At 43.2% G+C, this 16,312-nt stretch overlaps 1 protein-coding gene across 1 annotated transcript in view; it reads left to right on the top strand.

Moving 5' to 3' along the window:
* The window catches only part of CES5A (carboxylesterase 5A), a 110,086-nt gene extending 93,774 nt beyond the window's left edge, over positions 1 to 16,312 (top strand). Inside the window, exons 8-15 of the mRNA XM_054452757.1 lie at positions 447 to 551; positions 1,446 to 1,549; positions 2,285 to 2,423; positions 5,514 to 5,582; positions 8,949 to 9,096; positions 12,913 to 13,062; positions 15,857 to 15,926; positions 16,012 to 16,312. Coding sequence (XP_054308732.1) covers positions 447 to 551; positions 1,446 to 1,549; positions 2,285 to 2,423; positions 5,514 to 5,582; positions 8,949 to 9,096; positions 12,913 to 13,062; positions 15,857 to 15,926; positions 16,012 to 16,243 — 1,017 coding nt within the window. The 3' untranslated portion in view covers positions 16,244 to 16,312. The remainder of the gene's footprint in view (positions 1 to 446; positions 552 to 1,445; positions 1,550 to 2,284; positions 2,424 to 5,513; positions 5,583 to 8,948; positions 9,097 to 12,912; positions 13,063 to 15,856; positions 15,927 to 16,011) is intronic.

Raw genomic sequence — 16,312 nt, 5'->3', positions numbered from 1 at the left:
TCTGGAGTCCTGCCTCTACTGACAATGAAGGAGCTTCCAAAGCTGCTCCTCGTTCTTGGTGTTTGCCTTCATTCAGCACCTCAAGGTTGGGCTTCTAGACTCCGGAGGGGCAAAATACCAATGCAGCCAAGCTCACAGGACTGATCTCTTTGTAACCAGAAATCTTGATTCCATTCTACAGCCACAGACTGACAAACTCCCATCTCCAGCTGTGGTGTTTACTAAAGATGACAAGAAGAGCCAGGCAAGAGACTGAGGGTGATGCAGTGGGAAACTTGTCCACCATGTTCACCTTCCATTATAGGGGCGTGGGTCTAGGCAGTGGTAGCAGGATGGACTCATATATGGAGGGCCAGCCTGTGGCTGATTGGAGGGCATTTTCAAGCTTTCATTCTCCTAGATGCTTTCAATATCATGCTTTAACCCGGTCCTTCTCTACAAAATAGCTGCAAGTGGTTGCACATTTCTGTGGTAACAATGCATCAGACTCTGAGGCCCTGCTGAGGTGCCTGAGGACAAAATCCTCCAAGGAGCTGCTGACCCTCAGCCAGGTGAGGACAGAGGGGGCAGTTTTTGGGGCAGGCTTGCCCTTTGAATGGAGAGATGAACAAATCCTACCCCTCTGTTATTTATTTGAATTTGGAACATAGAAAAGAGGAGGATTGGGGTACTTGGTAACAGCTGTAAAAAAAAAAAAAAAAAGTAGGGGTATAGAACCCCTGTAGGTAATTTAAGAAAATTGTTGGGGCAGGGATGCAACTTACCCTGGAGAAGATTCAGCAAAGTACAAGGCTTGTCTCTAAGTCCCCGAAAGCATCTCACTGGAGAGAGGGACCACACTTGTTATGCTTGCTTCCAGAAGCTGAAGTCAAAATCAGGATCTGGAAGTTATATTAGGAAGTCATTTTAGTTTTGTGTAACTGAAAACTTTTCAAGACCTCAGTTGTCTGGAAAAGGACTGGGCTCCTTTACAAGGTGGTGAGATGCCCACCTCTCCAGGTATTCAAGCAAAATCTAGCTGACTGCTGAAAAACTTTCAATCAGTGACAGTTAATTGGACTGGGTGATCTTTTATGTCCTTTCCAATCTTGAGAGCCTTTGATGACAGTCTTTGAACAGACAAGATCATTATCTTTCAGATTTCAACATTTGCTAGTTATGTGGTTTGTACTGAATGTCCACTCGGAGCCATGCTAGACTCAGTGAAATGGATAATAAGTCCTGGACCTGATGTGTCGAACTCTCTCATGTGCTCCTTTCTACCCAAATCTCAAAACAGAAACCTAAAGAAACCATGATTAGGGCTGAGTGTTGCTTTCTGAGACCCAAAAAATATCCAGACATGTCCAAGGCACTGTGTCTCAGGGGGACACCTGCAGTCTCCTACAACCTCTATAGTCCTGACCACTCCATCTACCACCATTTTTCCCTCTGCATTTGGCCAGTGGTTCTCAAACTTGAACATGCATCAGGATCACCTGGAGGACTGGCTACAAGAAGGTTCCTGGGCTACACCCCAACCCCAGAGTTTCTTACTGAGGAGCCTGAAGTGGGCCTGAGGGTGTGCATTTCTAACAAGTTCCCAGATGATGCTGATGCTGCTGGTCTAGGAACCACACTTTGAGAATCTCTGGGCTAGGCTGTATGAGTCTCTTCTCATGCTGCTAATAAAGACATACCTGAGACTGGGTAATTTATAAAGGAAAGAGGTTTAATAAACTCACAGTTCCACATGGCTGGGGAGGCCTCACAATCATGGTAGAGGGTGAAGGAAGAGCAAAGGCACATCTTACATGGCGGTGGGCAAAAAAAAAAGCTTGTGCAGGGGAGTTCCCCTTTATAAAACCATCAGATCTCATGAGATTTATTCACTATCATGCAAATAGCTTGGGAAAGACCTGCCCCCATGATTCAATTACCTCTCACCAGGTCCCTCCCACAACATGTAGGAATTATGGGAGCTACAATTTGAGATTTGGGTGGGGACACAGCCAAACCATATAACAGACCACTGTTTTTCTTGGTAGATATTATTATTATTCCCATTTAGCAGATGAGAAAATAAAGCACAGACGAGTTTAGCTACCCCTCACCCAAGTACATGGCATAGCTGCCAGGGACTGATATACTGAGCTGGGCCCATAGTGTTTGTTTTTACTTTTTAAGTGCATCTAAGCCAGTGCTAGACTGGATTGGCTTTGCTTGGCCAGGATTTGGGACAGCAGATTTTGTGAACAGAAATAGCTGATGATAGCTGATGATTTTTTTTTCTTCCTTATTACAGAAAACAGTCTTTCACTCGAGTGGTTGATGGTGATTTCTTTCCTAATGAGCCTCTAGATCTATTGTCTCAGAAAGCATTTAAAGCAATTCCTTCCATCATCGGAGTCAATAACCACGAGTGTGGCTTCCTGCTGCCTATGGTAAGAATTCTGGCTGTCCATACTGCCACTCCCTCAAACAGCGATGCAGCTCTCGGCTTCAACAGCTGGGCATTTCCACAGAAGACAACAGGTGTTGTAAGTGCTGGAGCCCACCAGCCAAGCACACAGTGATCACCTTTCCTCTCTCTGAAAGAGGGCAAGTGAGGACCGGGCCAGTCACAGCAAGTGTCTGCCTTGCTTCTCATGTGATGAGGTTTAGGGTGGAAGAAACAACTATATAAAAAGGAAAGAGGTGATGGGTCCATTTGGTCTTTGTTCAAACAATATTATAAATTATCGTTTCCAAAAAATGCAGTTACCACTTCAGAGCTGACATTCAGATAGGTTTGAAAAACTTCAGTCCTTTAAATTTTTTACATCCAGCCTTGGTTCTGGCATTTTGAAATCTGAGAATGCGATGGTTGTATAAGCTGCAAAATTGTTAAATCATTTTATTTTTTCAACAAGTATATACTGAGCATTTATTAGAGGCTTATAAAAACTGAGCATACGAGCTTTCTGGGAGCTTACACTCTGGTGGGGAGGGACAGATAAGACACGAGGTTGAGAAGATGATTTCAGAGAGTGATAGACGCTATGAAGGACACAAGTGGGGAGAGAAGGTATCTTTAGGGAGGATAACAGGTGGTCAGGAAAGGCACTTCTAGGGAGAGAGTGTTGAGCTGAGGCCCAGGTGCTGGGAAAGACCCATGATTTTTTGATTCTGTGGCATAGGAAGACTTTCTTCATTGGAAATAAACTTTTCATCTGTCCTCAGAAGAGTGGAGACTTCAAATTCCTAATACTGTTGAAGCTCATTTATATAGATTGACCTCCTTATTTTAAGCTGGAGGAAATAGGGTTAAGAAATAAAGAAGTTTGTCAAATTACAAAGCTAGTTGTTGGCTGTCTAGAACCAGAGTCCCGAGTTCACTGAGTTGTGAAAGCATGTTCTGCCATTATTAATTTGACCTCTAGGGCAATGTTTTGAAGTGGGACTAGGGATTTTTGTCCTCATGTTGCAGACAAGCCCACTGAATCACTAGTTCATGGCTTAAGTAAGGCCTTTCAGTGATTTCTGGGTGTGCGTTAGAAAGAAGAAGGCAGGTGCTAGTGATGACAATCACCACTGTAACTACTATGACCAGTTCCCCAGTGCCTCCCAGTGCCAAGCACAGGCCATCAAAGCAACAACTTGAAAACAGGCATGATTTTCCCTATTTTAAAGACACTGAGGCTCAGAGCAGCTAAAGTGGCTTTCTAACATCTCCTGGCTAGTAAGGAGACAGGGGTGTATGATTTTTATGCATTTAGACTCTGCCTTTTTAATTTAATTTAATTTAATTTAATTTAATTTAATTTAATTTAATTTTTGAGTCAGAGTCTCTCTCTGTTGCCGAGGCTGGAGTGCAGTGGTGTGATCTTGGCTCACTGCAACCTCCACCTCCTGGGTTCAAGTGATTCTCCTGGCTCAGCCTATCGAGTAGCTGGGATTACGGGTGCCTACCACCATGCCCAGCTAATTTTTTTTTGTATTTTTAGTGGAGACAGGGTTTCACCATGTTGGCCAGGCTGGTTTCCAACTCCTGACCTCAAGTGATCCACCTGATTCAGCCTCCCAAAGTGCTGGGATTACAGGCATGGGCTGGGACCCAGCCTAGGTTCTCCCTTTAAATATCAAGTTCTCTGCTTACCTGCTGTGTGATATTAGGGGAGTTGCCCACCCTCTCTAAACTTCCATTCCTTCATCTGTGAAATAGGGCTAATCTTAGCACCTGCCTCACAGGTATACATCAAACAGCCTGGCGTATAGTCAGTGCTCAGTAAATGCTAGATATTGGAGTTATTCAAGTGACAGAATTTGCAGAGCTCAAAAGCCTGAGTGGGTGCTGAAATTCCATGTGAATTTGCAGTTAAACCCATTGCTAGCTGTTAGAGACCACAGGAAATCCCCAAGAAACAAATCCCAGCTCCTTAATGTACAGAGAAGGTTTTTAGTAGTTAAAATACGCTTGTGGATAATTTAAATGACTCTGAGGATTCCCTGAGATTCCAGGAGACAGGTGCAGCCCTAGTATTCATTACCCCAAGATTTTCAGCAGAAAACATACCAAGAAAAATCATTTGTCAAGTGGATAGCATTTCTGCTGCCTCACGTTTTAAAGCTGTAATTTTGCCAGAAAGTGGTAATTTAACAAATAATCACATGAAGCACTTACTACATACCAAGTACCATTGTAAGAGCTTTACAAATATCAACTCGCTCAGTTCTCATCACCACCCTCACAGGAGGTACTTATTGCAAACTCCATCTTACAGATGAGGAGCCTGAGGCAGGAAGAGTAGAGTCCCTTGCCAAGTTCTCAGCTGGTGAGGGCAGCGCAGGGAGCCTGTGTTTTCAGTCACCAGCCTCACCACCACTGCCTGACCTCCCACTGTGGCTTCTCTTAGAAGGAGAACAACAAACACCAGTTTGGAAATTTTCTGGCTTCTGTTTGAACTTGGTGTCAAAGCCAAGTTGGGGCCTCTTAGGCAGTCAGTGCTGCCATAGTAAAATACCATAGACTGGGAGGCTTACACCACAGACATTCATGTTCTTACAGTTCTAGGGGCTGGAAGTCTGAGATCAAGGTGCTGATATTGCTTTGTGTGTCTAAACCTTCTTTTCTCATAAGGACGTCAGCCAGATTGGATTAGGACCCACTCTAACAGCCGCATTTTAACATAATCACCCCTTTAAAGGTACTATCTCCAAACAGTCTCATTCTGAATTGCAGGGGGTTAAGGCTTCAATGTGTAAATTTTAAGGGGGCCACAATTAAGCCCATAATGGGAGCCTTCCCACAAGGTGGCCGCTTGTGCCCCACAAGGTTGCAGGTGGAATGACAAGCAACCTCTGCCTTTTATCAAAAATGAGAAGAAATTAACTATCTGACAAGCACACTGAGGCCACTTCCACACGTGGCTGCTTGGGCTTGAGGGCTCCTTATCCATCTTCCCCTGTGAAAGTCGGCTACTCAGGCCCTTGGGGAGATGGATTTACCTTCTGATGACCAGATGGCTTACAGAGGGCACTGCTTCTCTCCACAGAAGGAGGCTCCTGAGATCCTCAGTGGCTCCAACAAGTCCCTTGCCCTCCATCTGATACAAAACATCCTGGTGAGTAGCTTGGGAGGCTGCAGTACTCCAGAGACACATGCACTTAACAGATAGCCCTGGGTCACACTCAGCAGGAGGAGCCAAGGGCACAGACACTCCTCACTCACTCAGCCATTCAGTAGAACTTTACTAAGCATAATTGTATTAGTCCACTTTTGCACTGCTATTAAGAAATAACTGAGACTCGGTAATTTATAAAGAAAAGAGGCTTAACTGGCTCATGATGCTGCAGGCTGTACAGGAAGCATGATGCTGGCACCTGCTTACCTTCTCGGGAGGCCTCAGGAAACTTACAATCATGGTGGAAGGTGAAGGGGAAGAAGACACGTCTTACATGGCCAGAGCAGGAGGAAGAGAGAGAGGGAGGAGGTGCCACCCACTTTTAAACAACCAAATCTCGTGAGAACTCTATCATGAGAACAGCACCAAAGGGATGGTGCTAACCATTCATGAGAAACCGCCCCTACGATCCAATCACCTCCCATCAGGCCCCGCCTCCAACATTAGGGATTACAATTCAACATGAGATTTGGTGGGGGACACAGGTCGAAACTATATCAATAGGCCCACCAACCCAATCCACAATCCCCGACCTGAAAGAGCTCCAAAAACCCAGAGGCTTTTTGTAACTCACCCAGCAGCCGAACCAGACCTCGACTGATTTGTGGCTATCAGTCATTTTTGATCCCACACATTTATTCATTTTATTTATCCCACTATTCAGATGTTTCTCTGTGGATGCATTAATGTGGGTATTGGGGTGTTTCCCCCACCCTGAGCCTGTGTCATAACATGCAGCATAGGTGCTACATTATCTACCTACAGACTGAAAAGCTCTGAATGCTGAAACACACATGGGACTGGGGATCTGTATTCACTACACACCAGCCAGGCATCAGGCCAGGTTCTGCAAGACCAGTCATTTACTCGTTCATTCACTCATTTATTGTTCCATCACTAATTCATTCATTCACTGCACAAACTTAGCAGTATCTGGTCTTACTCTAGACACTAGGATATAGAGATGGATTGTTTTCCTTCCTTCCTTTTCTCCTTTTTCCATCTTCCTCTTTTTCCATAAACGTTTACTCAGTGTGGACTGAGTGCCGATGTTCATTTCGTTCACTTGTCCATGGAACACATGTTTAGTGAGTGTCCACATGCCCCTGCACTTCCCTGGGCACTGGGGTGCAATGTGGGGTGGACAGAGATGACAAGACACTTCAAAAGAGTACACAGGAAGCATAGGAATGTCCAAGGCCCTGTGGTGCCCACAGGAGGGGACAGGCGGCTGTCTTGGGGAGAAGGGTTTGGAGGATTAATGGAGCTTGTCTGGTGATGGAAGGGGTGGGTGGAGAAACTGGGAAGAACCAAGAGGACCAACTGGGAGCAGAGGGATGTGAAGAGATCAGCTGAGGGTTGGCTGCAGCAGGAGAGAATGCTTTCAGCTGTTGTAAGCTATGTAATGAGCATAGGCTTCATCCTAAAGACTGAGAACAGAAGGAAGAAGGACATTATTTGATTTCTATTTTAGAAAAAGCCCTCTGAAACTGGGCACGGTGGCTCACATCTGCAATCCCAGCACTTTGGGAGGCCAAGGCAGCAGGATTGCTTGAGCCCAGAAGTTCAAGAACAGCCTGGGCAACACAGGAAGACCTTGTCTCTACAAAAAATAAAAAAAATTAGCCAGGCCTGGTGGTGTGCATTTGTGGTGCCAGCTACTTGGGAGGCCAAGCAGGAGGATTGTCGAGCCCGGGAATTTGAAGCTGCAGGATCTCGCCACTGTACTCTAGCCTGGGCAACAGAGCGAGAGACTCTGTCTCAAAAAAAAAAAAAAAAAAAAAAGAAAGAAAACAGAAAGAAAACACTACAGGCAGATATCCCTCAGGCCCCCTTGGTGGAGGGGTGTTTGATGAGTTGCAGCTATCTGATGATGAATTGGGACTAAGGTTTGAGAGATATTGATGATATAAGTTATACAGTGGAATTCTCAGGTGGATTGGAGATGACCTCATGGAGAAGATGCTCATTGATCTGAGTCTTAGGGGAGGGGAACAACTGAGCAGAAGGACATTTCAAGTAGAGTGGGAAGTAGGTTGTGCGGGAAGGTGCAAGAGGAATGGAAGGGCATGTGTTTCTCCTAGGCACGGTGGCATGCTAGGGGCTGCTTTTTAAACAGTAAGTAGTTCTCTGATGCAGAAGTCATAGTCTTACCCCAGAACCCTAGGATTTTGCATGCTGACTGTCCTATGGGGACTCACCTGAGACTCCACACAGCATCTATACCCACCTTGGACATCTCCAGCACCATGGAGTCTGCTGGCTATATGGCCAAAGAGGCCAGGCCCTTATACCATAGACTGGACCTACTGCAGAGGCCTCCCTTGCTCTGGCCTGATTAAAAACCACCAGCCTCCTGAGGACCCAATAAACGAGTCTGAGCAGCATTCCCCAATGTGGTGTACACTTCCTCGCCTCCAAATTCCAAAGAAACCCATCAAGGGCTGCTGTCTTAGTGGTAGGGGTTTGAGCTGCAACACTTTTCCAGCATTTCCTAGAGTACCAGATCCCTGAATCTCCATGGAATTTACCATGCACTCTCTGCCATTAGTGCCTAGGGAAAGTTGAGAGGGAGAAGCCTGGGAGGCAGGCTGGTGCCAGGTCAGAGAAGCATCGAATGTCCTGTTAAGGCACTGAGCAATGGGGCCTGGGGGAAACAACAGGACTAAAGAACTGCTCTGGGCCAAGCAGCATACTTTTCTCTTCACATCTCATATAATCCTCCACATCTCTACAGAGGAGGAAACTGAGGCTCCAAGAGACCAACTAGCTTAGGTAAGATAATAGCTAAGGGCTGGAGGCAGCACTGGTACCAGGAGCAGGGCTGGTTTCATGGATGTTCTGCCTGTGTAGTCACAGAGGACCTTGTTGCTCAGAAGGGTCCTACATTTGGTTTAATGCTCCTCTGTTGCCATCTTGAAATTCTTAATGATTTTTTGAACAAGCAGTTTATGTTTTTACTTTGCACTGAGCTCCACAATGATGCAGCCAGTTCTGCCCAGGAGTGACTCATTCTGAGACACGAGAGAGAAGCCTGTGGTCAGGAGCATGGGATTTGGATGCAAATAGACTTGTGAAAGAATCATGGTTCTTCCAGTTGGACCCAACCACTTCACCTCTCTAAGCCTCAGTTTCTTAATCTGTGAAACGGGGCTAGTTTTGATACTTGCATCATAGGGTTGCTGTGTGGGTTAAATGAAGCCATGTGGGTAAAGCATTCAGAATCATACCTGCACAGGTGAGTGTTTAACGTGTTGGCCATTGTGGTTGACCTGGATCTCCTAGGACTACGATTTTTTTTTATAGCACATCCCGCCTCAGTATTTGCACCTTGTGGCTAATGAATACTTCCATAACAAGCACTCCCTGACTGAAATCCGAGACAGTCTTCTGGACTTGCTTGGAGATGTGTTCTTTGTGGTCCCTGCACTGATCACAGCTCGATATCACAGAGGTAAGTATCTGAGCACCCCGCTCCAGGACCACAGCCCAGTGAGGCTGGTGGCCACGGAAATCCACGTTGTCTACTGACCGGCTGCCTTCTCTGCCTCTGTTCCCTCATGGAGAGGGCATTCCCAGGTGTGTCTGGATGGAAACATGCCATGGGGACCTGCATCATTCACCTGCCTTTCAGAGTTTGGGAATGTTGATCAGTTGTTTCTGTTTCTTCCCCTTCTTCAGGACCATGTAGAAAATTCTCATCTCCCTATAATTTTCTGGGCGCCATCCCCAAGGATTTTTTCTTTCTAGAAATGTCTTCCCCAACATCTTAGCCATATGTAGTAATGGAACAAACATTATAGCTTTAAGGAGTAATGGAACTCCTAAAGTAATAGACTTTAAATCAACTATTTTAAATGCAGCCAAATACTCCACCCCGTAACCTTAGATTCCACATTCTTCTCAAGTGCACATGCAACATCCTCCAGAATAAACCATATGTTAGGTCACCAAACAAATCCCAATAAATGTAAAAGGATGGAAATCATGCAGAGTATCTTCTTCAACCACAAGGGAATGAAATTAGAAATCAATAACAAAAGGAAATCTGGAAAATTCACAAATATTTATAAATGAAATGGCATACTCTTTTTTACATTTTAAAAATTGTAGTTAAATATGCTTAATAAAAATTTTACCATTTTAACCATTTCAAATGTATAGTTCAATGGTATCAAGTACATTCATATTGTTGTACAACCATCACCGCTATACATCTTCAGAACGTTTTTATTATCCCAAACTGAAAATCAGTACCTATTAAAAATAACTACCCACCCCTCCTTCCCCCAGACCCCAATAACCACCATTCTACTTTCTGTCTCTATGACTGACTTTTACTTTAGTGACTTTAGTTACTCAATATAAGTTGAATCATTCAATATTTGTCCTTTTGTCTGGCTTATTTCACGTAGCATAAGGTCTCAGGATTCCTATATGCTGTACTATACATCAGAATTTCCTCCTTTTTTAAGGCTGAATAAAGTTCCGTTGTATGTATATATCACATTTTGTTTATCCATTTATTCATTAATGGACATTTCTGTTGTTTCCACCATTCAGCTATTGTGCAAGGAACAATTGGCTATTGGCTACAATTGCATATTGGCTATAATGCTGCAATGAACATAGTTGTAGATATATCTGTTCAAGTCCCAGTTTTCAGTTATTTGGGGTATATGCCAGAGGTAGAATTTCTGGATCATATGTAATTCTATGTTTAATTTTTTTGAAGAACTGTCATGTTGTTCTCCACTGTGTCTGCACCATTTTACATTACTACCAGCAATGCACAAGGGTTGCAATTTCTCGACACCTTGACCAACACTTGTTATTTTCTGTTGTTGTTGTTTTGTAATAATGACTATCCTAATGGGTTTGAAGTAGTATCTCATTATGGTTTTCATTTCCATTTTCCTAATTATTAGAGATGTTGAGCATCTTTTCATGTGCTTATTGGACATTCGTATATATGTTTTTGGAGAAATGTTTATTTAAGACTCTTGCCCATTTTTGAATTGAGTTGTTTTTTGTTGTTGAGTTTTAAGAGTTCCTTATATATTGTGGAAATTAATCCCTTATGAGATATATGACTTGCAGATATTTTCTCCCATTCTGTGGGTTGCCGGGTTGCCTTCTTACTCTGTTGATAATGTACAAAAGTTGCACAGTAGTTTTTAATTTTGATGAAATAGAATTCATCCACTTTTTTGTTGATTGTGCTTTTGGTGTCATATATAAGAATCCACTGCCAAATTCAAGGGTATGGAAATTTACCACTATATTTTCTTATAAGAGGTTTACAGTTTTAGTTTTACATTTAGGTCTTTGATCCATTTTGAGTTAGTTTTTCTATATACTATGAGGGAAGAATCTACCTTTATTCTTTTGCATGTGTCATATACTAGGGCGGCTATAATTTTTTTTAATCATTAAAAAGTCAGGAAACAACAGGTGCTGGAGAGGATGTGGAGAAATAGGAACACTTTTACACTGTTGGTGGGACTGTAAACTAGTTCAACCCTTGTGGAAGTCAGTGTGGCGATTCCTCAGGGATCTAGAACTAGAAATTCCATTCGACCCAGCCATCCCATTACTGGGTATATACCCAAAGGACTATAAATCATGCTGCTATAAAGACACATGCACACGTATGTTTATTGCGGCATTATTCACAATAGCAAAGACTTGGAACCAACCCAAATGTCCAACAATGATAGACTGGATTAAGAAAATGTGGCACATATACACCATGGAATACTATGCAGCCATAAAAAATGATGAGTTCACGTCCTTTGTAGGGACATGGATGAAATTGGAAATCATCATTCTCAGTAAACTATCGCAAGAACAAAAAACCAAACACCGCATATTCTCACTCATAGGTGGGAATTGAACAATGAGAACACATGGACACAGGAAGGGGAACATCACACTCTGGGGACTGTTGTGGGGTGGGGGGAGGGGGGAGGGATAGCATTGGGAGATATACCTAATGCTAGATGACGAGTTGGTGGGTGCAGCGCACCAGCATGGCACATGTATACATATGTAACTTACCTGCACATTGCGCACATGTACCATAAAACCTAAAGTATAATAATAATAATAATAATAATAATAATAAAAGAAAAAAAAACAGAAAAGGAGTAAGAAGTGTGAAGGATATAGAGAAACCAAAACTCTCATACACTGCTGTTGGAGCCATAAAACAGTGCAGCCACTGTGGAAAAAAGTTGTGGCTGTTCCTCAAAAAGTTAAACATAGAGTTTCCATATAACCTAGCAAATCCAGTCCTAGGGATATACTCAAGATAATTGAAAACTGATGTTCAAACAAAAATTGTATATGAATGTTCATAGCACCCTTGTTCATTATAGGCCAAAATGGTTAAAACCCAAATGTTCATCAACTGATGAATCGATAAACAAAATTCAGTATATCCATTGTAAGAATGGATTATCATTTTGCCATAAAAAGAAATGAAATACGGATGGATGCTACAACACAGATGAGCCTTGTAAACATTTTGCTAAGTGAAAGAAGTCAGGCACAAAGGGCCACATGTTGTATGATCCCATTTATACAAAATGTTCAGATTAGGCAAAGCCATAGACACAGAAAGTAGAATTGTGTTTTCCAGAAGCTGAGAAGTGGGGCCAATGGGAAGTGGCTGCTAAGTGGGTCTGAGGTTTCTGTTTGGGGTGATGAAAATGTTCTGGACCTAAATAGTGGTGATAGTTGCACAACATCCTAAATGTACTAAAAACCACTGAATTATATACTTTAAAATGGTTAAAATGGCAGATTTCACTTATGTACATTTTGCCTTAAAAATATTGTTAAGAAAATGAGAAGGCAGACCACAGACTGGAAGAAAATAATTCATAGTACAATTATTTGACAAAATAATCATATCCAGAATAGAAGAACTCTTACAGTTCAGTAATGAAAAGAAAGTATTTTCCAATAGTGGGCAAAAGACTTGAACTTTGAGAGAAAGTCCCAACAAAGTAGATCTTGGCTAAATATAGAGGACTTTTTTTGAGAAGCAGAACTACTGCCTTCTCAGACATGAGCTCTTCATCACTAGGGATATGAGCACTGCTGTAGCAGGAAATTCCAGCCTCAAATGAGGAAGGGGGAAGTGAGCTGTCTCTGAGCTGTCCCACCCCTGGGTCTATACATCCAAGACTTGATAGGTGGGGACACAGAGCCAGCCCCCTGCTCCGTGCTGCATGCATGCCTGACTTCCCTGACCTTTTGTCAGATGCTGGTGCACCTGTCTACTTCTATGAGTTTCGGCACCGGCCTCAGTGCTTTGAAGACACGAAGCCAGCTTTTGTCAAAGCCGACCATGCTGATGAAGTCCGCTTTGTGTTCGGTGGTGCCTTCCTGAAGGGTGACATTGTTATGTTCGGTAAGGGACTGGCCATCCCCCACAGTTCACATGAAGCCCCTTGCTTACCCCACCACTATGCAAGTGCCTGCAGGACTTCAGGGTTGGCATTTAATCACCTCTGTGGTTTACAGGCGGACACAGCCTTTCTCTGGAAAATGCCCTCTCTTCCATTTTTAGAAGCCAAGATGAAAAAGTGCTGTGACAGTTGCTTGCTGAGGGCTTCTCTTTGTACTGAAACCTACAGGTGTGGCCACTTCAGGGCACTCAAGCAATCTAACTATTTTTTTAAAAAAATATACTAGAAACATTTTCTTCCTTTTCTTTGACCACTGGTCTTACCCTCCCTCCCCTTCCCAGAAATCCCATGAGGCCACAACCTGAAGCTTTAAGAGGCAAGGACCATGTTTTTCATAATTCCAGCTCAAAGTGGTCTGCACCCAGATGAGCTCATGTAAATGCTTGTGAACTGTTACTTGTGATGTTAGCTCATTTATTCTTAAGTTTATGACATATTTGGTGCCTAAAATAAACCAATCAGATGAGGTTATCAGTAGAAAAAAATTACAGGGAAAATTATACACAGGAGTCATCACTAAAATATTGAGTTAGAAACATTATACAATGCAGGCTCTTAACTTATTCACACTGGCCCCTTGACAAAGAGGACAGAACGTTCCATATAGTGTATTTGTGCACTGTGGTTTATTCATTATTTCAGTTTTTCATCCTCACAACACAGATAATAAAGAACTTCCTCCTAGGTTGTCATAAGGATTAAATAAAATAAGCCCCATAAAGTAAGAGTGAATACCTAATAAATGTCACTGTTATTTCTCAGCAACCATTCCTGAGCCCATACTATGTAATGGTACATGGAGTCCCTAAACTGGAAAAAGTCAACAACATATGTATCAAAAGGTTAAATTCCTTGATGTCTAAAGAGCTCCTAAAATTAATAAGAAAAGAATAACCTAATTGAAAACTGGGTAACAGACAGAAACAGACAGTTCATGGAAAAGAAAATACAAGTGGCTTCCAAACATACGAACATCCACTCAACCTCCCTCATAACAAGAGAACTACAGACCATCCTTAGCAAGGAATTATTTTTCATCAATCAAGGTTGAAAAAAATGAAACACTTGAAATAATGTATTCAAGCAGGTGTGAGAAACAATTTTATACATTCATAGAGAAGTCTATCAACATTTAAAATGCATGTAAGGCCGGGCATGGTGGCTCACACCTATAATCCCAGCACTTTGGGAGTCTGAGGCGGGAGAATTGCTTGAGTCCAGGAGTTCCAGACCAGTTTGAGCAACATAGTAAGACCCCTTCTCTACAAAAAATAATAATAATAATAATAAACAAAAATAGCCAAGCATGGTGGCACACACCTGTAGTCCCAGCTACTCAGGAGGCTGAGGTGGGAGGATCACTTGAGCCCGAGTTCGAGGCTGCAGTGAGTTGTGATCATGGCCCTGAACTCCAGTCTGGGCAACAGAGTGAGACTCCTGTCTCAAAAATTGTTTTTAGTTTTATAAAACAAAAAAAAAATGCGTGTAGTCTTAGCCAGGTGTTGCGGCTCATGCCTATAATGCCATCACTTTGGGAGGCTGAGGCAGGAAGAATTGCTTGAGCCCAGGAGTTGGAAGCTGCAGTGAGCTATGATCATGCCACTACACTCCAGCCTGGATGACAGAGTGAGACCCCATCTTTATAAAAATAAATAACATAGATTAAAATGCATGTAGTTTTTAGCCTGGCAATTCTACTTCTAGAGTTTTTGTGTAATTATACTTCCACATGTGCAAAAGTATATATGCACACTAAAATATTGCTTTTACCAGCAAAAGATCGGAAATATGACATATACATTATATATTTATATATAATTGCATATAAATATGTTTTTATATATTACATGCTCATAGAACAACAAATGGCAGTTTGATAAGTGACAAGTCCTATATATGAGATCAATTTTAATAAAAAGAGCAATATGTAGAATACGTGTCCAGTCTCCTGTCAGATGTGTAGAAAGGTGTCCGCTTACACGCTGGTACCTGCAGAGCCTGTCTTTGGGAAAGTGCCTCTGAGGCTCATCACTGGGTGTCTGCAGGGAAGAGATGAAAGGGAAACATTTTCACTGGATATTAGATCTCTTTCTGCATTTTGGATTTTCGACTTTTTAAATAAAGAAATACAAAAATTAATTGTAAAAATGTGTGTGTGGGAGGAGAGAGGCAGAGGGAGAGAGAGAAGGAAAAGAGAGAGGAAAGAGAGAGAGAAGGAAGAGAGAGGGAGGACAGGGAGAGAAGGAACAGAGAGAGGGAAGAAAGAGAGAAGGGAGACAGAGAGGGAGAGAGAAGGAAGAGAGAGAGGGAAGGAAGAGAGAGGGGAGAGAGAGGGAGAGAGAGAAGAAGAAGAGGGAAGAGAGATGGAAGAGAGAGATAGGGAGAGAGAAGGAAGACAGGATGGAGAGAAGGAAGAGAGACAGAGGAGAAAACAGAAAGAGACAGAGAGAGGGAGCAAGCTGGTCTGTGTCTCCAGGGAACCTACAGCCTCATGGGACTGGCTGCAGGAACACAGGGTGGACAGGGAAGATGTGTGTTCAGCTTCCACCATTCAGAAGCCACAGTTCCTTGGACAGGTCCTCGTTGCTCTGAGCCTCAGTATCTGCATGTATAAAATGGGTACAGTGTAAGTTTCCAGTGGGAGGAGGGGTGTGAAAGGGATTCATCAAATACAAGGCACCCGGGGCTTCCCGAGCCTCACCCAGAGCAGCAGCGTTTTGTGATTGTCTCCTTCAGAAGGAGCCACGGAGGAGAAGTTACTGAGCCAGAAGATGATGAAATACTGGGCTACCTTTGCTCGAACCAGGTAAGTAAACCTCCCGGTCTCCCCCATGCCAAGGCCTGGGGTATGAGGAGGAAAATCTCACCCCTGTTTCTGCTCTCCCTTCCAGGAATCCTAATGGGGACCACCTGTCTCTGTGGCCAGCCTATAATCTGACTGAGCAGTATCTGCAGCTGGACTTGAACATGAGCCTTGGACAGAGGCTCAAAGAACCGTGGGTGGAGTTTTGGACCAGCACCATCCCCCTGATTCTGTCTGCCTCCGACATGCTTCACAGTCCTCTTTCTTCCTTAACTTTCCTCTCTCTCCTCCAGCCTTTCTTTTTCTCTTGTGCTCCTTGAGAAGTTATCTTTCTGTGATTTTGGTTTCCCTTCTCCTCCTACAATTTTTCCTGCAATCATTAGCTTCTT

Source organism: Pongo pygmaeus, chromosome 18, assembly GCF_028885625.2.
Source record: "Pongo pygmaeus isolate AG05252 chromosome 18, NHGRI_mPonPyg2-v2.0_pri, whole genome shotgun sequence".
NCBI classification, from domain to species: Eukaryota; Metazoa; Chordata; class Mammalia; order Primates; family Hominidae; genus Pongo; species Pongo pygmaeus.
This window is presented reverse-complemented; position numbering and strand designations above follow the sequence as displayed.